Here is a 23,286-nt window from a genome sequence, read left to right as displayed (position 1 = left end):
TTTTTTTCTTCTATCTTAGTGGTATTGAGAGACTTGTCTTCCAGCTCACTGATTCTTCCTTCCATCTCATCTATTCTACTCCTCTGCCCTTTCAGGGAGTTTTCTATTTCTGTCATTTTGTTGTTGATTGTTTGGACCTCTTTCTGTAGGTTTTGGATTGTTACCAATGCTGTATCTACCTTGTTTGATTGTTCCTATACAGCTTTTCTGACTTCTTCCTTATTTTTCTCAACTCCATTGTAAAGTGTTTTGAGACATTTTATAATCATTTTTCTGAATTCTTTCTCAGGTATCTCCAAGGCCTGCCCTCCTTCCAGCATGGAGAGAAGGTCTACTTCTGGTTCATTTGTCTCAGATATTTTATCTTTTTTCTGGATATGTGCTGATATGGTCATCTGCTTTTGCTTCTTGGACATGTTTAATGTTTATCTGTGGCCCTAATAATTAATAAGTATGTGTTTTGGTAATTTTTTATGTTTTCTGATTACCTCCAGGAAGATGTAATCAGGAAGACTTAATGTGGTCTTCCCTTTTCACTCTCCTTATTGCTTAACTCAAAGTAGCTTTTTGGGGCCTCAGTTGGGCCTGGGCCTCGCCGGCGGGCCATTTGGACCTTGGGCGGGTGAGTTGAGCCTAGGGCGGGCAGTTTGGCCTCTGGGGGCCTGGGCGTCAGCGACCGGGCTGCAGGAGGGTTGGGCCTCGGGCTGGTGGTTTGGGCCTTGGGCAGGTGGTTTGGGCATCAGGGGGACTGGGTATCAGCAGCTGGACATGGGGCGGCTTGGGCCTCAGCGAGCGGGTTGGGTGGATTGGGCCTCGGGGGGCCTGTGTCACAGGGACTGGGCTGCGGGCGGGTTGGGTCTCAGGAGCACTGGGCCTTGGCAATCAGGCTACACGGCAGGTTGGGCCTTAGGGGCCCTGGGCCTCAGCAACCTGGCTACGCAGTGGGTTGGGCCTTGGAGGCCCTGGAGCTCTGTGGCGATCGGGATGTGGACCGCCTAGGCCGCGAGGTGGGTAGGCGATTTGGGCTTTGGTTGGGCCTGGCCCTTTGTGACCAGTCTGTGGGCGGGTTCGGCCTCAGGGCAGACCTTGGCCTCAGTGGGAGTGTCTGTGCCTTGGGAGGGCCTTGGCCGCAGTGGGCGGGCCTGTGCCTTTAGGCATTCCTGAGCCTCCATGGCTTGACAGAGGGCTGGTCTCGGCCGGGGCAGTAGAGGGCTGGGGGTGATGGCTGTAGGGAGGTAGTGTCTGTATTTGATGACGTACAAAATGCCTCTCTCAGTCTCTTTATACCGTGGGTACCTCAAATTTCCTAATATCCGCGCCGATATCCGTCTCTATTTGTTCGGCTTTGTTAGTTTATGCTTCCTTTTCTCTGGAAATTCAGCCTTCTAAGTGGGGTTGCTCTAGCCCTGCATTCCAAGGTCTGCAGGGGGCAGAAGTACTTGCCGGCGCAGAAGCGGGAGCCTGGTGCAGGCAGGCAAAAGCTTAAAATGCCTGTAATTCCTCAGCAATTTGATCTTTTCTAAAAACGAGTTCAGAATGTTGAAATATAAGATCTTATGTTTGTTCAAAGGCTGTCTGTCCGCTAGACAGAGGTTTCCTATGTGTGATTCCACCCCTTTTCCCCGAGACTGCCCTACCTGAGTGCCTGGTCAGGGAAGCGCTGGAAGTCCTCTCCTCTTGAGTCAGTTTTGACTCATTGCGGCCCTATACAGGGATTCCAAGGACGGCTGGTGGGATTGAACCACTAACCTTGTAGTTAGCAGTCCAGTGCTTTCCCTACAGTGACACACAAGGACACCATGTATATTTTTCAGTAATAATAATAAAGTGTATACTGTAGGATTGAGCACATTGAGCGTTCTTGTTTTTTCCTACATAGTTGCAAGTACGACACATGAAGTTATAACTCTGTTTGCACACAACGTAGATTTCTAATTTTGTGAATCATATATTGCTTTAACTGTACTGTAAGTTTTTTTTATTATGATACCACACTATTCATGCAGAATTACATGCATCTGTAATTTGATGTTCATAGAGCATAGCTGATTGGTCAAAATTAAATAGTAGGAATTCATATGGTAGCAGTCATAAAGAAGCCCTCTACAATGATTGTTCTTATAAGAACTCTTTATTCTAATACTTGAAGATTCCAGTGGCTCCAGCCTGCCAAGGTATGAAATGTTAGTTGCATGGAATGTAACTTGAGATTATAGAAGTGAATATATTTTTAGGGAGGGATGGGAAGAAAATACTTTTGATATGTAATTCAAGATTATATGCTATATTGTGTGTTTGTGGTGGTTTGGTTGTTGATTTTAGAGAGTTTTGATGGCATTTTTCTTTCCATGTAGATGTAATGGATAGGTAACAGAAAAGGACTTCACCTCTTGTCAGAGAGTCAGAATGACTGAGTGCTTCCTGCCCCCAACCAGCAGCCCCAGTGAGCACCGTAGGGGGGAGCATGGCAGTGGTCTTACTCGAACCCCCAGCTCTGAAGAGATCAGCCCTACTAAGTTTCCTGGATTGTACCGGACTGGTGAGCCCTCCCCTCCCCACGACAGCCTCCATGAGCCTCCTGATATTGCATCTGATGATGAGAAAGATCATGGAAAGAAAAAAGGGAAATTTAAGAAGAAGGAAAAAAGAAGTAAGTACAATTTTCCTCTATACTTTAAGTATATTTTAGATAATTTTATAACCTGATCATTTGTACCTCTTACCTTCTGGAAACATGTTCAGTTGAAGTGTCTTATTTTCAAAGGCCTCATTTTTTTGTATATGAGGGCTGTATTTTATTATGTTAGTCTTAACCAATAAAAATGCTAAATTTGCAGAAATGGTGGGCATTTTCCAGTAGAAATTTCTTAAAAAGTAGATATTGGTATTTTACTCTTAAATAATCTTGTTTAATTGAGTGGGTTTTATAGGCAATTTGAGAAAATATTTTATTGGAGCTGTGAAAATAGGTTATTCACTTGTCTTAAGGAAATACAATCATTTCATTTACAGTTCCCAGTCAGTAAGGAGGATGCGTTGTTTAAGCATAGCTCTTTGGTATATTTATAGCAAATGAGGTGAGTTATTTAAAGTTACTTTCAGTATTTCCTTACTTTAGGGTTCATTGTATTTTTGTGTTTGAGCATAACAGAGTGCACAAATCATTATTGTGTGACGTGATCAGTTATCACAAAATGAGCACACCTGTTTTAGTTATCTAGTGTTGCTGCAACAGAAATGTCACAAGTGCATAGCATTAACAAACACAGATTTATTTTGTCACAGTTTGTTGTTGTTGTTAAGTGCTGTTGAGTCGATTCTGACTCATAGTGACCCTGTATAGGGTTTCCGAGGAGCAGTTGGTATATTTGAACTGCCGACCTTGTGGTTCTGATCTTGTAGTGCTGATCCTACAGCACCGTAGGGCTACAAATCCAAATTCAGGGCACCAGCTCTTGGGGACTCTTCCTCTCTCTGTTGGACCGAGAAGAAAAGCCTTGTCTCTTCAACTACAGCTTTGTCGTTCCTTGGAGATGTTCATATGGCTTGACATCATCTTCCCTATCTGTCTTTGCTTGTGTCCTTTTTTTAATCTTTTGTATCTCAAAGGGCTTTGATCTTCTCTCTCACCACTTCTGTCTCCCATGATTCCTTTAATCCCTTTCTCCTGTTAAATATATCACTGAGATACCTTAAAGGTTGACACTTAAGAATGAGTCCCCTCCCAACTTAGTTAGCCTTTGGTTAGTTCACTGTTGAGGTGGTTTGCAAAAAGAAGTGAAGGTTAGTTAAGGCACCAGTCATGGACATTTTTTGATACTCGGTTACATACTTTAGAAGCAGATATGTGCACAAAGTGGAAGATAGGTTGATGTCCGTTAGGTTCCCACCCCTAGACTGATGACCCCAGAGGTTATGGGCAGCTCAGTGAAGCTGATGATGATTTTAGCATAAAAATCACACTACATTTTTTGCCCTGGACTCTTTTAAAGCCAGTGATACACTGGTACCAGAAATAAATCATGAAATCTAGAATCCCTGATGGTTTCCACAGTTTGCCAGACTTGTGAGAGCTGACAGTGCCCACAGAACCCCCATCAGCCTGCTCTGCTTTTGGGTCTCCCCACTACCCAGTCCTTTGGGGCTGCTGTGTTTCCATGTTCACTTCTTGTCCTCATTGTCTTCTGTCAGCATGTCACTTTCCTGCTTCCTGAGCTTGCCTCTTTCACCTCTGTATCCTGTCAGTCTCTGATTCTCATCACTAAAAGCAAGACTCAGCTGCACACCAAGAGGAGAGCCTGAATGTGTTGGGCTTTAGCTGCAACAAAAATAACCCAGGTTATTGGGACCGAGAGGCCTGGACTGGGCAGCAGGTGTCAGTCTCGGGTCCCAGGTGAATAGTCACAGAACTGACTGGAATTCAGAAGCAGCCTGGGCAGCCTCCACACAAAGACAGCATCTGAAGTCTACAGAGTTGCCTCTAGCAAAGTGTGTGTGTAAACCATTTAATGCTTTTTTTTTTTTTTCTTCTTCAAAGAAATAGAAGGAAATTATCCCCAATTCTGTTATCTTAAGGAAAAGAGGGGAGATTCCCAGTTGCCCAGATGTTCTTTAGAGTAACTGACCAGCTATGTACCAGCAGAAGTGGCCGCATACTACCTGTTGGTGGTTCCTGTAGGAGGAGGGCTGGGGAGTGGAGAGTAGCTCTGTGTATCTGAGTGTGTGATAGCCACTCCGCCTCTGGGTGCTAAGCTCCACTTCTGAGCCCCACAGAGACAGGGAAAGATGCTTCTTGGGAACTGGAAAGGGAACTTTAATATTGTTTTTTGACTGTTTTAAAGAAGTCGGGACATGAATAACCTCCTAGCAAAGAGTGCCGGTGTCTCATCCTGGGTTCCATCTGGTGAAGGGGCAATTTTATTGAAAGGTATTTTACTGCTTAATCTTAAACGATATTTGACTCCCCTTCTTGCCTTCATCTTCAGACCTTCTTTATGCCATCTTACATTTTTGGGGTTTTTCTTTCTTTACCTTCCAAAAGTTTACTCATGAATTCTTACCAAAGCATTCACCTGCCTGCTGTCTCTCACCTGCTCTTCCTTCTCTCCCTGTCCCTGTAGTGAGCTGCCCTCTACCCTGACAGTATTGCCAAGCTGCCCCTGGATGAGTCTGGGTCTGCTGAAGCCACACAGATCCGTCTCTGCCTGTATACTTTAAAATATGCCCAGACCCCCTAACACCTGATTCTGGTGCACATTATTTTCCAAAGAAAAACAATTTTCTTCTCATTGAAAATTCAACAGAACAGTCCTGCAAGCTGTTACAGGCTCGAGATGTACATGTCAGGTTCACTGGCCACCAGAATGACTGTACTTCCTATTTGAGAAAAGACAATAAAAACAAAATAGTCACCTGTTCTCCAGCCCTTTTCTCTTGTCCTTCCATTCGTTCCTTCCTCTTATCCCCAAATAAACAAACAAAAAAAATAAAAGAGATTTGCTCAAGATACACCCCATACTAACTCTGCTTCATTAGCATAACAAATAATCCATGCCCAAATGAGATAAGCACAGCATAGAGGTTAGGATTTACAGCAGTTATTTTGAGGGGACATTCATAACATTCCATCCTGGATCCTTCACTCTCCCCCAAATCATGTCCTTGCCAAATGCAAAACATATTCATCCCTAAGTTTTAAATCAACTCCAGGTCCAAATATCTGATCTTCTAAATCAATTATGGAGTCCTGGTGTGGCGCTGTAGTCTAATGCGTTAGACTGCAAATTCGTTTGAAGTGCAGGGTTGGTGGTTCAAGCTCACCAGTCACTCCTTGGAAATCCTAACTCAACGGCACTTAACAACAACAAATCAATTCTGAATGAGTCTTTAGACTGATTTTATCCTGGGACAAAACTCTTCATCTGTGAACCTGTGAAATCTAAAATAGAAGTTACCTGCTTCCAAAGAACAGTAGCAGAACAGGAACAAGGTAGGCATTTCCATTACAAATGGGAGAAATTAGAGGGAAAAAACACTTCTAACAGGCACCAAGCAAGTCAAAAACACATCAGAATAATTTGCAGTAGCTGTCAAGGCTTGGAAATAATCTAAGGCCATCTAGACAGTGAAATAATCTAAGGCCGTCTAGACAGTGAAATAATCTAAGGCCATCTAGACAGTGGTCCTGTCCTCCAGACTCTGGGTGTTAGATATGCATCTAGATTCTGGTTGGAGCCCCCTGGGCCCTGGGTTTCAGCTCCACCTTCTAGGCCCACAGGGACAATAACTCTGCTCTCTCAGCTTTGGGTGACCCCATTCTTCTAGTCAAATTGAGGGCAACCTTGTCTCAGCCCCAGAAGGCTAATTCCCCTTATGCATGGCAGCCCCACCCACTCAGGTTTGGGCAGCAGCTCCATCCCCCTAGCACATCTTAATGACTACTCACACTTTAGAAACCAGTTGGCAAAAATCTGACTCTTTGAAACCTAAGAACCTGTGGTCACACCCTTTGAGAGTAGCCCCGCCTTTTGAAACAGAAAAGACCTGGTCCTTTCAACAATTCTGCTGATCTCTGAGTTGGGATGGTTCTTTTCTTTGTTGTTGTTAAGTGCCATTGAGTCGGTTGACCCGTAGCAACCCTGTGTAGGGTTTCTGAGGAGCAGCTGGTGAGCTTGAACTGCCGACCAGCTTTGCAGTCTGACGCATTAACCCACAGCGCCACACCAGGACTCCTTTTCTTGGAGGACAACAAATGCTTCTTTGGACTGTTTCCTGCCTATATAATCCCAAGAGGTATACGGCATTCTCTCCTTTAGTTAGTTTTCCGTTCCCTTTAGTATAATATAATATAGCGATGGGTATTCTACTATAGTAGTTGGTTACATTCATCAGTCATAAGCTTAATGTCTTTAATAAAAATTGTGTGTGTATCCATGTCTTTGGTGAACATTCCTTAGAATTTTCCAAATCTTTAAGTTGTATTTTCATTAAGTATTAAGGAGTGCTTCAGTCAAGTACCTAAGTTTATCACTAACAAAGTCAACTTTCCCTGTTGAAGAGGAAAAAAAAACCTCAAATTCAAATGTATTTCATAGAGACCCTTTTCATAGTATTAAATGGAACAAAGACAAGAGGAAAACAAGAGCAGGCCATCCAGCTGGGGGAGATCATTACATGTGACCATGGTGGTATCCCAAAGATTCACCTCCATAAGGTGAACTTAGCAGGCACAGAGAACAAAGGAATTGGGTCACAAAACTCTGACTGGCAGCAGATCAGTGTCTCACAGCTGCAGGCCAGACTATGAAAACAGGAAGGGAACTATTGCAGATAGGAAAGTTTACAGGATTAACCTTGAGGCCCTTTGGGTATGACTCATAATCATGTGGCCCTAGTCCCTAACTTCTATCAAGTCTTCCCAAGAGCAAGACTGCCCCTCTGTGGTGGAGTGTGGCCTAATCCACTTTCAAATACACTTTGCCTGAGAGCTGATTTTAGCAGTTTGGCAGTCAGAATTGTGCAGAGTACTCAAGATGGCATCTGGACTTAGGTCAAAACTCAAGATAGGCTCTGACAACAGGCTATAGTTTGCACAGGTCATGTACCATCTAGGGTAAACACTGAACTGCAAACCATAGTGCTGGCAGCTCAAACCCATCAGCTGTTCCTTGGAAACCCTATACAGTCAGAACCAACTCAACAGCACTTACCACCAAACAACAACAAGGCACCACCAAACATTTGAACATAATTTAGACAAGTTCTTTGCCGCTGCTTAAAAAACATTGACCTTTCTCCATTATCTAATTACATGTTCATCATTTTCTTTAAAAGCCTCACCAGCAGCACATTTGATGTTCACATTTCTAGCTACATTTTGTTGCTGGTGCCATATGTACTCTAAAGGTAATATAGAGACTTTCTATACAGCTCTCCTCCGTCCTTCTAAGAATTACCTTTAATATCCACAATTCCTTCACCAGAATTGTCTTTGACATCCATAATTCTACCAATAGTCACTCAAGGGATATCTATAATTTTCCTGTTGGGCACCTTAAAACTTATTCCAGCTTCTACCCATTATCCAATTCCAAAACAATTTCCACATTTTAGGTTTGTGTTATAGCAGCACCCAACTCTCAGTGTCCAGTTCTGTCCTAGTTATCCAACATTGCTAGAACAGAAGTACAATTGGATAACTGTAACAAAAAAATTTATTTTCTTACAGTTTGGGAGGCTAGAAGTCTGAATTCAAGGCATCACTTGCCTTACTTTTAGTGCTACTATAACAGAAATACCACAAGTAGATGGCTTTAACGAACAGAAATTTATTCTCTCACAGTTGAAGAGGCTAGAAGTCCAAATTCAGAGTGCTGGCTTTTGGGAAAGGCTTTCTCTTTTTTAGCTCTGGGTAACGGTCCTTGTCTCCTTTCAGCACTAGTAGACACAGTATTCTTCATAGATTTCCATGGGTCTTTGTATCAATCTTCCCTTTGATCTAGGAGCTTCACAGTGCAGGGACCCCAGCTCCAAAGGACACACTCCATTCCAGGCTCTTCTTGATGGTAGTAGGCCTTTCTGAACTCTGCTTACTTCTCTCTCGTTTTATATCTCAAAAGAGATTGCACCTGGCCTCATTAATATCATAGAAGTTAGGCTTTACAACACAGGGTAATTACATCAGATCAGGGTTGATCACATCAGATCACATTATAGGGGAGGTGATTACGTGATATTAACTCTCATCATAGAGAATTACTAAACCACTGAGAATCCAGGCCCAGCCAAGCTAACACAGAACCTAAACTATTTCACTGGTTCTAGGGCAGGGGTGGGGAACATCTGGTTCATGGGCCATGTGCTGGTGGTAGTTATGTGCTATGGAGTCAGTTCCGATTAATAGTGACCCTATATAGGGTTTCCGAGGCTGTAAATTTTACGGGAGCAGAAAGCCTCATCTTTCTGTGGGCCATATTGTTAAGTGCCGTTGAATTGATTCCAACCCATAGCGACCCTGTAGGGTTTCCAAGGAGCATCTGGTAAGCTTGAACCACCGACCTTGTAGTTCAGACAGCTTTGCAGTCTGATGCATTAGAAAACAGCGCCACACATGGGCCATATAATGCCTGAGAAATCATTTGGTCTGGCCCTGCCAAGGCAATTGCAATTCTAGCCATCATGTTAGGGATAAGTTAATTACATGTTTAACCAAATATAGCATGCTTTTGGAGTCCTGGTGTGGCGCTGTAGGTTAATGTGCCAGACTGCAAAGCCATTTGAACTGCAAGGTCAGCAGTTCAAGCTCACCAGCTGTTCCTCAGAAACCCTATACAGGGTCGCTATGGGTCAGAACTGACTCGATGGTACTTAACAACAACATTTTTAAGTTGGCCTATGAATGATTTTATAAATTTTGGCAGAAAAAAAAGTTTACCCATGCTTGCTTTAGATAGAGGTAAGCAGGCACGGGGAAACTCTCTGTGTCAACTTTTGGGGAAAGTCTTTGCCTTTTCAGTTTGTTTCTTGGTTTCTTTAGATATCTCCATATGACTTGGCATCCATCTACCTCCATCTCTGCTTCTTTCTTTTGTTTATTTAATCTTTTATAGCTTAAAAGAGATTGATTCCAGACACACCCCATACTAATCCTGCCTCATTAGCTTTATAAAGTCAAAACCCCTTTCCAAATAGGATTGTATAACCACAGACATAGAGGTTAAAATTTATGACACATATTTTGGGGGGACACATTTCAATCCCTAACAACCCCTGTGCAGCCATTATGAGGATCAGAACTTACCAGCACCCGAGACATTTCCTTTCACTGCCCCTCCAAAGGTAGTCAGTCTCTCCACTCCTCCAGAGGGAAACGTCTTTCACCAGAGATGGGTACTGCCTCAGTTTGAATTTTATGTAAATAGAAACATGCTTCCTTTGGTGTTTGGTTTCTTTTGCCCAGTATTATGTTTGTTAAATTCATCCAGGTTATTCCATATGTTAGTAATTTGTTCATTTTTATTGCCAGATATAATTTATTAATATGATGGAGGTGTTTATCCATTCTACTGTCATTGGTCATTTAGGTTTTCTTCAGTTTTTTGACTGTTATGAATTGTGTTTCTGTGGACATTCTTATGTGTGTCTTTTGGTATGCATATGTATACATTTCTGGTATGTATGTACCTGGAAATAGAATTGCAAATTTCAGCTTTAGTAGATCCTGAAAAACGATTTTCCAGAATGCTTGTACCAGTTTACTTCCTTCAGCAACATATGAGTATTCCGGTTACTTTACATCTAGAATTATACCTTAATTTTTTTGCCATCTGCGTGGTGTAGGGCTTACGGTATTTTTGTTAGAGGGTAACTTGTGAAATGTCTTTGATCTTTATTATAAAATTGCTTGTAAGACAATTGGCTTAAAATAGGGGAGTGACAAATATTTTAAAATGGAACTAAATAATAATGACTCTGAAGTGATGTAAAATATCTGGGCATGTGGTCCGTTTATGGAAACCCAGGCTTACGGTACAGATTAATTTGGCCACTGTAAAACTTTGGGAGATTTCTCTACTCCATCTGTCTGAGGGTTCAGTCTCAGCTAACAGCTAGTAACAAGAGTGCAAAGAATGGCTGGGGACCATCCAGAGTATATAGACAGTGGTATTGTGTGTGTTATTGTGACTGGAGAGTACTTCAAGTGACAGACCCCAAATATGAAAAAACTTAGGCTAATTAAAGCTAGTATATGAGAAGACGACTTAAGCTAATTTTAAAAAGTCAGTATTGTTCACCCTGTGAAGTGGAACCCTTCCTGTGCATTTCTAGTACTTGGTTTCACAAAATTCCTCTTGCACACATATGTAAAACAAATGTGTGTGTAAGTTTTCACCACGTTGCCCTCCTGTGATCCAGAGCTGTCACAGCAGCAATCTCATTTTGTCTGTGAAGAAACCCATTTTATTGCGGGAGCACCCAGGAGGGCTGGGACATGAAGTGAGCAGTAAGGTGGTAGTCCCAGGTTACTCTTGGTTTTTAGTTTTGTTTTTACAATGCTATGGACAGTTTGACATTAGTCAAACATATCATTTATACTCCCTCTATTTCCTTGACAGCGGAAGGTTATGCTGCCTTTCAGGAAGATAGCTCTGGTGATGAAGCCGAAAGCCCTTCCAAAATGAAGAGGTCTAAGGGCATCCATGTTTTCAAGAAGCCCAGCTTTTCTAAAAAGAAGGAGAAGGATTTTAAAATAAAGGAGAAACCCAAAGAAGAAAAACATAAAGAAGAAAAACACAAAGAAGAAAAGCATAAAGAGAAGAAATCAAAAGACTTGACAGCAGCCGATGTTGTTAAACAGTGGAAGGAAAAGAAGAAAAAGAAAAAACCAATTCCGGAGCCAGAGGTGCCTCAAGTTGATGTGCCAAGTCTCAGACCCATTTTTGGAATTCCTTTGGCTGACGCAGTGGAGAGGACCATGATGTACGATGGCATCTGCCTGCCTGCAGTTTTCCGAGAATGTTTAGATTACGTGGAAAAGTATGGCATGAAATGTGAAGGCATCTACAGAGTTTCAGGTATTGCTACTAACTTGGTGGGTTTTAAAAATTAACTTCTTTAATTTTCCCAAGGAAAGGATAATACTAACTTGTGAGGAAATTTGTGAGCCCTGGTGTGGCACTGTAGGATAAGCACTGGACTGGTAACCGCAAGGTCAGCAATTCAGACCCACCAGGTACTCTCGGAAACCCTATACAGGGTTGCTATCAGCTAGAATCGACTCAGCATCACATAACAACAACTATAAACTTTATTGATTTTTCTTGAATTTTCCAATTGAAAAAAAATGCTCCTCCCTTCTCTGTCTTTTTAAAATTTGTGTATTTTGGCATTTGCTACTTTTACCATGATTTCCTTCTTTTAAGACAATATCTGTGAGTTGTTCATAGCTTGCAGCATCACCAAATGAGACAAAGTGAAGCATATAGGCAGTATTGCTTATCATGATCCATCCATGCCTTCTCTTATTCTTTTACTAATCAGAGATTCGTGTTATAAATAACATTAGAGGGCAGCATGTTCTTCAGAAGCTTCGTGGCCACAATCATATAATATAGCACAATTTAGGAAACACTCCAAATGTGAATACTGCAGCTATTTCACACATGAATGCTATTGATTTTCCATTCATCTATGCCCCACATGGGAGCGCACTGGCTCTGTAGCATAAGTGCAGGACTGGGAACCACAAGGTCTGCGGTTTGAGCCCACCAGCTGCTCCTTGGGAGAAAGATGAAGCTTCTCCTCCTCAATAGATTTAAAACCTCCCATCTGACTCAACGGCATTTAATAACAACAGTAGCATACCCCACATGTATGAAGATTTCTGTTTCATACTTGGCAAAAATATGTTTCATATTGGCTATCTAAAATCCAGCAAAATGTATAATATTTAAAGTAAAAAGACTATTTCTTCTAAAGCAGTATGACTTTTATACTGGCTTGGGATGAAAGTCCTGACCTGTGGCAACATCTGTGCTCAAATTCATTAAATTCTCATTATTCTGTTTCTTGGTCCATCATCAGCTTCTGTTCAGAGATTTATTTTGTAAAATGGTTGGTCACACACTTTTATGTTGTTAAGTCATACACATTTAGAATATATAAAGAGCTTGTTGTTAAGTACCTTCAAGTCGGTTCCCACTCATAGCAACCCTGTATAGGGTTTCCAAGGAGCAGTTGGTGGGTTTGAATTGCTGGCCTTGCAGTTAGCAGCAGTCCAGTGCTTATCCTAAAGTACCACACCAGAACTCCATAAATAGATTAGACTTCATTTTTTTCAGAATACATTTTTCCATTTAATTAGTCCATACACATTTCCAGAAGGTAGATTTGATACTTAAATTTTGATGAGAAAGGGCAGGAACTAGGAATTTGGTAGCTAAGAATTTACATAGCCCCATAGGTAATCTTGGTATAGAGTTGTAGGATAATGCACCGACCGCAAGGTCAGTTTGAACTGCACAATGGATGGTTCAGACTTACTAGCTGCCCCTTGGAAACCCTGTACAGGGTTGCTGTTAATCAAACTTGACAGCACTTAACAACAACATAGCATGTTTCTACTTCATGGCTTAACTGCTCTTTTACTGAAAATAAATAAAGTAGGCATCTTGTTGTTAAGTGCTGTCGAGTCGATTCCTGCCCATAGCGACCCTGTATAGGGTTTCCAAGGAGCAGCTGGTGAGCTTGAACCACCAACCTTGCAGTTCAAATGACTTTGCATTCTGACACATTTAGCCCACAATGCCACACCAGGACTCCAAAGTGGGCATAGTATTTGAATTTTTAACTCCTTAAAGCATAACCTACTGCTGTATAATTGATTATAACTCAGAAAGTAGAACTGTACCTTAGGGCTTCGAAGGCTTTGTGGAAGCAGACTGCCTCATCTTTCTCTTCCAAAGCTACTGGTAGATTTGAACCACTGGCCTTTCAGTCAGCAGCCCAAATATTAACCCACTGCAACACCTGGGCTTCTTACTGTTAAGTACCAACAAGTTGATTCAGATTCATAGCAACCCTGTATAGGGTTTCCGAGGAGTGTCTGGTGGATTTGAACCGCTAACCTTGAGGTTAGTAATCCGTTGCACAATCTACAGTGCCATGAGTGATTATCCTTCTGTGCGACACCAGGACTCCAGGACTCCTTATAACTCCTTAAAACTCATAAACCAAACTCACTGCCATTGAATTGATTTCAACTTATAGTGACCTAGTGTATAGGGTTTCTGAGACTGTAAATCTTTGTGGGAGCAGAAAACCTCATTTTTCTCCTCATCAATAGCTGGTGGGTTTGAACTGCTGACCTTAAGGCTAGTAGTGCAGTGCTTATCCTATAGTGCCATGAGAACTCCTTATATAACTCCTGACTACTACTGCTGCTGTGTGCCTTCAAGTCAGTTCTGACTCATAGTGACCCTGTATAGGGTTTCTGAAGCTGTAATTCTTTATAGGAGCAGAAGGCCTTGTCTTTCTACCTCAGAGTGGCTGGTAGAATCAAACCGCCAGTCTTGTGTGTTTAGCAGCCCATTGTGTGACCTGCTATGCTACCAGGACTCTGTGTTGTTGTTAAGTGCTATTGAGTCGGTTCCGACCCATAGTGACCTTGTATAGAGTCTCCAAGGAGTAGCTGGTGAGTTTGATTCACCAACCTTGCAGTTCCAACTGACCTTATGGTCTAGCTCATTAGCCCCCAATGCCACACTAGGACTCCGCCAGAATTCCTTAGTGATGCATAAAATTTAACACATTTAAATGAATTTGGAAATTTGGCTTTCAAGAACAACTTGCAATGACTTGATTTTTGAAAATTTGCACAATAATAAAATAAGCTCTGCTTGTCTTATATGACCTTGATAAGTATAAAGAAATTTTGTTTAGTTGAAAGTATTTCTGAAAAGTTATTTAAGTTGTTGCTTGTTACGTTTTACTCATAAAAGCAAAAGAAAAAAAGGAATTTTAACCTTCCTGCTTCAAAATAAAGTTCATGTAAAAAATAATATAAGGTTTATACTATTATTTTTCATAATACTGAATTTATTTTTCAGTGCTGTTCCAAGTTTATTGAAATACCATTAACAGGTTTTCAGATAAGACAAGGAAGGTGAAAGCTAGCTAGAAGCACTATTTGTTGTTGTTGTTAAGTACCATGGAGTTGGTTCCAACTCATAACTCTTCACGGGAGCAGAAAGCCTCATCTCTCTCCCGCGGAACAGCTGGTAGTTTCAAACTGCCGACCTTGAGGTTAGCAGCCCAATTCGTAACCACTATGCTACCAGAGCTCCTTAGGGCTCCTCGTAGTAGTAATAAAAGGTCAAAAGACAAAGAGAAGAAAAGAGAAATGGCGAGGAGACAGCAGAGCTAGCATGACTGGTCTCTGTCTCAGAGCCTCCTCCTTAAGTGGTCTGAGCATGTGAATCTCACTGGGTGAGCCAATGTGCTTATTTATTTGTTACTATTTAGGGCTAATTTTTGTGAGCATAGATGATTTCTAGGCATTTGTTTCTCCCGTTTAAGCTATGTAGCATATCCATTCACTCTTAGAACTATGGTAGTTTTCTTCGAGTTGGCCCAAGAGCTTTACAGAAACTTGTGTTGGGGCTTCTAGCACCTGTCTCACATTTCTGTTGACCAACAGTGGATTTTGGAAACTTTAAACAAAGGTTTTGTTTTATTTTTTCTTGAATTAATTAGTTTATTTGCTCATTATGTCCACGGTTGCTCTGGATTTGGTTTTGAGTAGTAAGTTTTTCAGTTATTATTTAGCTTTTAGTTAGACTTTCTTTTGAAATGTGGTGTTTTACATTATATTATTTACAAGAAGAATGACCTGAACTTTGTGCAGATAAATAAATTATAACTAAAGGATTGTTCTCAGATTTCCCTGGCAGAAGTGGATGTAGTAGTAATGAAAACTTGTGTGCTTGAATTTTTTAAAAAAATGTTTGTGTATTTTGTGTGGGTATTATCTTTTTCTTTTCAATGTTTTGAATGTTTTAAGGAATTAAATCAAAGGTGGATGAGCTAAAAGCAGCCTATGACCGAGAAGAGTCTCCAAATTTAGACGAATATGAGCCTAACACTGTAGCCAGTTTGCTGAAACAGTATTTGAGAGACCTTCCAGAGAATTTGCTTACCAAAGAGCTGATGCCCAGGTTTGAAGAGGCTTGTGGGAGGGGCACCGAGAGTGAGAAAGTGCAGGAATTCCAACGCTTACTGAAGGAACTGCCAGAGTGTAACTATCTTCTCATTTCCTGGCTGATTGTACACATGGACCATGTTATCTCCAAGGAACTGGAGACAAAAATGAACATACAGAACATTTCTATAGTGCTCAGCCCAACGGTTCAGGTACGTGGTTTTCCCTGCACACAGTTCCTCTGGTGTGGGTCCTGGGAATCTGTGGCAGAGTAGAATAGAGAGCAATTATAACTTCTCCTCTGTCCTGTAGGATCACAAGTTGTAATTACCTCAGTTATAATGGGTTGGGTTTGCCTTTATATAATGTGTTAGCTTGAATGTAGGTCTTATTTTATATAATGCATTAGCTTGAATGTAGGTCTTGGGTTGGGTTTGCCTTTATATAATTAATGTGTTAGCTTGAATGTAGGTCTTATTTTCTTTCGTAGCATGGATAGCATTGGCATGTAAGATAATGAGTTTATTTGCCTGTTAGCTTGTAGTTATATCCTTTGAATATTGTACTATCTTTAGTGTGGATTTGAAAGTCAGTTCCAGATAACAATAATCTTTCATGAGTAGAAGAGGAAACAATTGTACCTGCAATTATAAACTTCATGTGTAGAATTTTTTAAGATTTCAAATATTTCATTAGATAACATTATTGATTAGTTATAGCATATGCACACATACACACACATACCAAACTCAGGCACAGAAGGGTCTATCATGAATTAATTTAGTCAAAAATTTAACCTGAGGATTTTATTCGTAAATAACAGATCCTAGAAAGAAACATCTAAGATTAACTCATTCGTTTAGTCAAAGGTTTAACCTGATGATTTTATTCATAAAGATGGATTTTAGATGCTGCTTCTAAGATCCATCTTTATGAATAAAATCCTCAGATTAAATCTTTGACTAAATGAATGTGTTAATTGGTATCTTTTTGTAACATAAATACTTGATCTTTGTTTATTGCTGCCCAGCTTGTGCTATCATAGAGTATGTTTCCCTTTCATTAGTTATTGGTATTTTACTCAGGCAAAATATTTAAAAAATGAGAAGAGGGTTATCTTTTTAAGCCCTCTTTTTAGTCCAAATACTACATCATTATAAATCAATGTCTTTTATGAAAGATTCTTTCATAGCTCATTGATTCTATTTTAGAAATGAAATGTTTTCAGATTTTCCGTTTGGGCATTCAAATTAGTTAGGATTTCAGAATTTGCTAAGTACGACATTGACATTGCTGTTTAATATTACCATAACAAGGATGATATCACAGAAGATTTCGATGTCTTCTAGGAGTAATTTCTAAGTACGAAATAATGTATTAGCTTTTCAACAACATAGTATCCTGAATTCCTAGTATATATTATCCTGTTGAAAAATTGGCTATACAGGCATGTACAGAAGTGTGGACATTTGGGTGAGGGTCTCTCCCAGCCTCAACCCAGCATTAGTGCTTCAGGTGCTTTACTTCCCTCCTCTCCTTTTCAGAGCCCCTGTGGGAGTTAAAAAGGTCTCTAAAACCAAGTCAATATTGTAGTGATAGGAAAACGGAAAACAACCATGCTTTAAGAACACATTGGTGGTGGCTTTGCAATAACAACAACCAAGAGGTGGCAGGGGTTGGGGTTACATATGCTATTAGTAATTGGACGTAACCAATCACTTCATGAAGTCATGGTGTGGTACTGTAGAAAGATCGGTTTGAACCGAAAGGCCAGCAGTTCAAACTCAACAGCCACTCCTCGGAAACCCTGTACAGGGTGCTGTGAGTCAGAATCCACTCAGCGGCACTTAACATCCACAGCAGTCACTTCATGGGATTAGTGCTCTTGGTTTAGGGGCTTAGAACGGTGATATTGTGGGATAGTCCAGTCAATTGACATAGTTTAGTTCTTAAAGTTTATGTTCTATGTGTGAGTAGTGTCTGCGGTCTTAAAAACTTACAATCTAAGGAAATGATTGGTCCGTATTCATCTGGAACAAAAAAGAAAGAAGGAAACCCAAGAATTAGAGAAGGGACTAGAATACAAGACTTAATTGTTTACGTGAACCAATACTTCCTCCACCTTAATTAAGACTAGAAGAATGACTCTATTTTTCAGCATATAACACACCACAGCACTCAGGGAAACTAATATGTGAGTGATTCACACAGTGTGCCAAAAAAATGTATTATATATATGTTATTTGTGCAAACATTCATTAAATGGTGTCTGGCTACCACTACTGGACGTTCTGACTAGGAACACAGTAGATGAATCATAAAAAGGTAGAAAAATGGAACAGAACTTTAAATTTGTAAAGAATCCAGACTTAGTGGACTTACTGAGGCTGGAAGAATCCTCAAGACTATGACCTTGAGTTGCTCCTCAAACACTGGAACTATCCTCTGAAGTCACTTTCAAACTAAGTAACAGTTTAGTCCAAAAATTAAAAAATGGTCATCTGTGAGTACTGTGTTTCAGTTTTTAAAAAATTATAAAAGACCAAAAGTTCAACATCTGTTATAAAGCGAAGTTGAGAGGATTGGGGCACAGAATTAAAGCAGCTAGGACAGAAATAAACAAACTGGTGGTCTTGGGCTTCTTTAACCTTTTTTTTTTTCCATCCTTTATGGCGCTTAAGTAAATGATTGTGCTTACATTTCTCCATTTTTGTTTTTGTTTTCTTTAAATTGATTGTTACTGAGGAAAGTTTTCATTCGCATGTCAAGAATTAAAGCATGCTCTCACTATATGATAGATACGCATTAAATGAAATGAAATTGTTGTGGTAATATTTTTCTTGAAAATATTTTATTTCCTAGATTAGCAATCGTGTCCTGTATGTGTTGTTCACACATGTGCAAGAGCTCTTTGGAAATGTGGTACTAAAACAAGTGACAAAACCTCTTCGGTGGTCTAACATGGCCACTATGCCCACACTGCCAGACACCCAGGAGAGCATCAAAGAAGAGATCAGAAGACAGGTGTGTGAAATGCCAGCCCTGTGCATTGAGCCTTAAAGCACCACCTTTGATGTGACACTTTGGAGACTGGTTGTCATTATTATTAGCTTTGGTTTATTGAGCACTTTCTGATACTGTGTTAGCCACATTCATCATGGCACACTGAGGCCAGAAGCTTCCTTCTGTAACTATTGCTTCTGATCTGTAGGATCAGGTAAAACAGAAAGAGCATGGTATAAAGAGCATGGGATTTAGAATCAAAAGACTTAGCTTTAAATTCTTGCTCAATTCCTAATTAATGACTTTCTTAAGTCTCCCTGTTCTCATTTTTAAATGGATCTTGATATAGGATTGATGGGAATATTAACATAAAACATGTGAAAACAGTCCAAAATGTTAGCTAATCAGGCAAGTTTACTATACATACTCTGCAGGCACTAAAATTTAAGTAGTCAAAGAAATTCTGTGTGCCACCTGCTTATTACTGAGCTGAAGAGCCAGGATTTGAGCCATGACCTAAGCCTTTCTGCTGTTGCTGCTTGTAGGTAAGAAATAGTGCTATTTGATTGTGTGGTATTTTGTTGTTTTTGCGAGACTGAATGAGAGATTTAACACTGAATAAAACTTCACTTACATTTGATTGTTATTCCATCTTTATTTGAATGCACATTATGATAATGTTTTGGGGGAATGTGAATTAACTACTATTGAACCAGGGTAAATTAATGAATGAATATACAATGCCCTTTTCAGTCATGTCCTGGAAAAAAAAACACATGCCATTATTTCACTGTTTAAAGATAATTGAAAAATAGTTGAGCCTATCATCTTTAGAGATTACATGTTGTAATTTTTAAATCATAAGATTTGAAATACTATGTGATGTGTCATGTTGTTTTCTAGGAGTTTCTTTTGAATTGTTTACATCGAGATTTGCAGGGTGGGATAAAGGATTTATCTAAAGAAGAAAGATTGTGGGAAGTACAAAGAATTTTGACAGCCCTCAAAAGAAAACTGAGAGAAGCTAAAAGACAAGTGAGTACATTCATTATTTTTGTATACTGTGTTTATAATAAAATATACTGATATAATAGAACATGCTGGTTGGTGTCTTTTTCTTTTGAAAATACAGTGTATACATGTTTCCTGAAGTGGACTTCCCTTACAGGAAATTTATTTGCTCAAACGTTTTCAGTTCAATATTATTGATGCTTTCCCTTTGTCCTGGTGTAGTGCTATACGATAAAGTCGCTTTGAACCAGAAGGTCAACTGTTCAAACTCAGCATCAGCTCCTTGGAAACCCTATACAGGGTCGCTATGAGTTGGAACTGACTCTGGTACTTAACAACAGCAACAACATTTGTATCATTCAAGTATTCTATTTTATTTTTTAAGAGTTTTTGTTTGTTTTTAATTAAAAAGACTATTTTTATGTAAAGATGTTTTTATCATTTCCTGTTAGATTATACTTGTAAATTGAGCTTTTTAAGAACAAGAAGCAAGTCAGAGACATTTGGGAAACAAGGTACTTGAAATGCGTCAGCTCTTTAGAAGTGCAGTGGCAAGGATTGCACAGAAAATATTGAAGAACAGGTAGTATTTGGGTAAACCAATCCTGGTGTTGTGCTATAGGATCAGCACTGGATTGTGAACCACAAGGTAGGTAGTTCAAACCCACCAGTAGTACCTCTGAAACCCTATACAGGGTCACTATGAGTTGGAACCAACTCTTAACAACAGCACTTAACAACAACAACAATCAATCAGACTTTGGGGTCTGGGTGTGGTGCTGTAGGTTAAGCATTGCACTGCTAACTGCAAGTTCAGCAGTTCAAACCCAACAGTCACTTCTTGGAAACCCTATACAGGATCACTGTGATTCAGAACTGACACAATTGTACTTAACAACAACAAGTCAGACTTTAGATATGCCCCACTAGTTTAAGTGTGTGTTGTGTGACTGTAGGACTGTGAGTTTACCAGCCACACTTAGAATTAAAGTCCCGAATCTCTGGAGTCTCTTAAAATATATTTGCAGATTAAACTGCAGGGTCCAAACTCCACTTCAAGGAACCTTAGTATTTACTGGACTCATGTTTGGTAATTTTTTCCACAGTCCTTGGAGATGAGCATGTTCTTCCGTTTTGGTTTCCTAACTCCAGAACTTAACACATTTCATTATAATATTTGATTTTGTTTTCTCAAGATGCTGTTTGAAATTTTCTATTGAGCTCCTTTACCTCTTCATTTCTTCATTTGCTTTAGCATCTCTACCCTGGAGAACAAATTTCATTGTCTCTTCTGACATTCATTTTGGCCTTTTCTTTTTCCCTTGTCTTCTTAGTGACCTTTTGCTTGCTTACTGTATGATGTTCTTGATGTCATCCCACAAGTCTGTGGGTTTTCATTCATTGGTGATTAATGCATCAGATCTGTTGTTGAGATGATCTCTAAATTCAGGTGGGATATATGTTCATGGTTAAATTTTGGCTCTCATGAATTTGTATTAATTTTCTTCAGCTTTAGCCTGAACTTGCATATGAACAGTTGATGATCTATTCCACAATCTGCTCCTGGCCTTATTATAGCTGATGATAAGGAGCTTTTCCTAATTTCCTTCTATCAAGCCAGGGTTGTATTCTTTCACCATATTATTCAATCTGTATGCTGAGCAAATAATTTGAGAAGCTGGGTTATATGAAGAAAAACATGGAATCAGGATGAAGGACGACTCATTAACAACCTGTGATATGCAGATAGCATCCTTGCTTGCTGAAAGTGAAGAGTACTTAAAAATACTTACTGATGAAGATCAAAGGCGACAGCCTTTAGAATGGGTTGCACTTCAATGTATAGAAACTGAAAATCCTCACTACTGGACCAGTAAATAACATCTACATAAATGAAGAAAAGATTGAAGTTGTCAAAGACTTCATTTTGCTTGGATCAACCATTAACACTCGTGGAAGCAACAGTTAAGAAATCATACAACATACTTGTTGTTGTTAAGTACTGTGGAGTCGGCGCCGACTCATAGTGACCTTGCATATGGTTTCCAAGGCTGTAAATCTTTATGGGAGCAGAAGGCCTCATCTTTCAGGCAGATCTGCACAAGACGTCTTTAAAGTGTTGAAGAGAAAAAAAATGTCACTTTGAGGACTAAAGTGCACCTGACTTCAAGCCATGGTATTGTCAATAACCTCTTGTGCGTATGAAAGCTGGACAGTGAATAAGGAAGACCACTGAAGAATTGTTGCATTTGAGTTATGGTGTTGGAGGAGAATATTAAAAGTACCTTGGACTGGCAAAAGAACAAACAGATCTGTGTTGGAAGAAGTACAGCCAGAATGCTTCTTGGAAACTAGGATGGCCATACTTCGTCTCTCATACTTCGGATATATTTTCAGGAGGGACCAGTCCCTGGAGAAGGCTATCATGTTTAGTAATGAGGAGGGTTAGAAAAAAAGAGGATGACCTCCAACGAGATGGATTAGCTCAGTGGCAGCAGCTGTGGGCTCAAATGTAGCAACAATTGTGAGGTTGGCATAGTACTGGGCAGTGTTTCGTTCTGTTGTGCATAGGGTCGCTTCTCCACCATTCTGCTTGCCCCCTGGCAAATTCTGACCTATCTCTCTTTCCCTGCAGTTTTCTAAAAAAGGCCATTATGTTAGTTAGGTAAGATAGGAGGCTAACGGAAATAATACCCTTTCCACATTAAACATTTTTTTTGATAAATTATGTTTCATCAAGTTTTTAAAACATGTTCTTCAAAAGACAGTTAAGAAAAACAAAGTAGGAAATTCATCATGGTGTCTGTGATTTCCATCACCTGGGTTATTTATGTTTGTCTTTGTCTAGTATTTACTCTTGTTTAAAACTTAATAAAGAATCTGTATATTAAAAGAAAGAAAGTGTAAATCAAGTTGTTGTTAGGTGGTATCAAGTTGGTTCTGATCCTGTATACAGCAGAACGAAACACTGCTGGTCCCGTGTCATCCTCGTAATGGTTACATTTGAGATATTGCTGCTGCCACTTTATCAGTCCATCTCCTTGAGGGTTTTACTCTTTTTCACTGACCCTCCACTTTACCAAGCATGATTGAGAAGGCTCCAGGGACTAGTCCTTTTTGATAATATATCTGAACTGTGAGAGATGAAGTCTTGCAATCCTGGCTTTCTGGAGCATTCTGGCTGTCCTTCCAAATCAGATTGATTTGTTCTTCTGGCAGTCCACAGTACTTGTAATACTATTCTCCAATACCACAACTCAAATGCGTCAGTTCTTCTGTGGTCTTCCTTACTCATTGTTCAACTTTAACATGCATATGAGGCGATTGAAAATTACATGGCTTGGTTCAGGCACAATTTAGTCCTCAAATTGACATCTTTGCTCTTGGAGACTTTATAAAGAGGTCTTGTGCAGTAGATTTGCCTACTACAATATATCATTTGATTTATAGACTGCTGTTTCCCTGATTGTTGATTGTGGATCCAAGCAAAATGAAGTCTTTGACAACTTCAAATTTTTCTCTATTTATCTTGATGTTATTGATTGGTCCAATGGTGAGAATTTTTTTTTTTTTTT

General features: G+C 40.0%; 1 protein-coding gene across 1 annotated transcript in view; it reads left to right on the top strand.

The window, feature by feature from the left end:
- RALBP1 (ralA binding protein 1) overlaps positions 1-23,286 on the top strand; it is a 101,676-nt gene that overhangs the window by 42,541 nt on the left and 35,849 nt on the right. Inside the window, exons 2-6 of the mRNA XM_006868710.1 lie at positions 2,355-2,650; positions 11,115-11,573; positions 15,560-15,909; positions 18,560-18,721; positions 19,604-19,735. Of these exons, the coding sequence (XP_006868772.1) occupies positions 2,407-2,650; positions 11,115-11,573; positions 15,560-15,909; positions 18,560-18,721; positions 19,604-19,735 (1,347 nt within the window). The 5' untranslated portion in view covers positions 2,355-2,406. The remainder of the gene's footprint in view (positions 1-2,354; positions 2,651-11,114; positions 11,574-15,559; positions 15,910-18,559; positions 18,722-19,603; positions 19,736-23,286) is intronic.

This window comes from Chrysochloris asiatica, unplaced genomic scaffold (assembly GCF_000296735.1).
Source record: "Chrysochloris asiatica unplaced genomic scaffold, ChrAsi1.0 scaffold00122, whole genome shotgun sequence".
NCBI classification, from domain to species: Eukaryota; Metazoa; Chordata; class Mammalia; order Afrosoricida; family Chrysochloridae; genus Chrysochloris; species Chrysochloris asiatica.
Note: the sequence above shows the minus strand (reverse complement) of the source record. Positions and strands in the feature narration are given on the sequence as shown.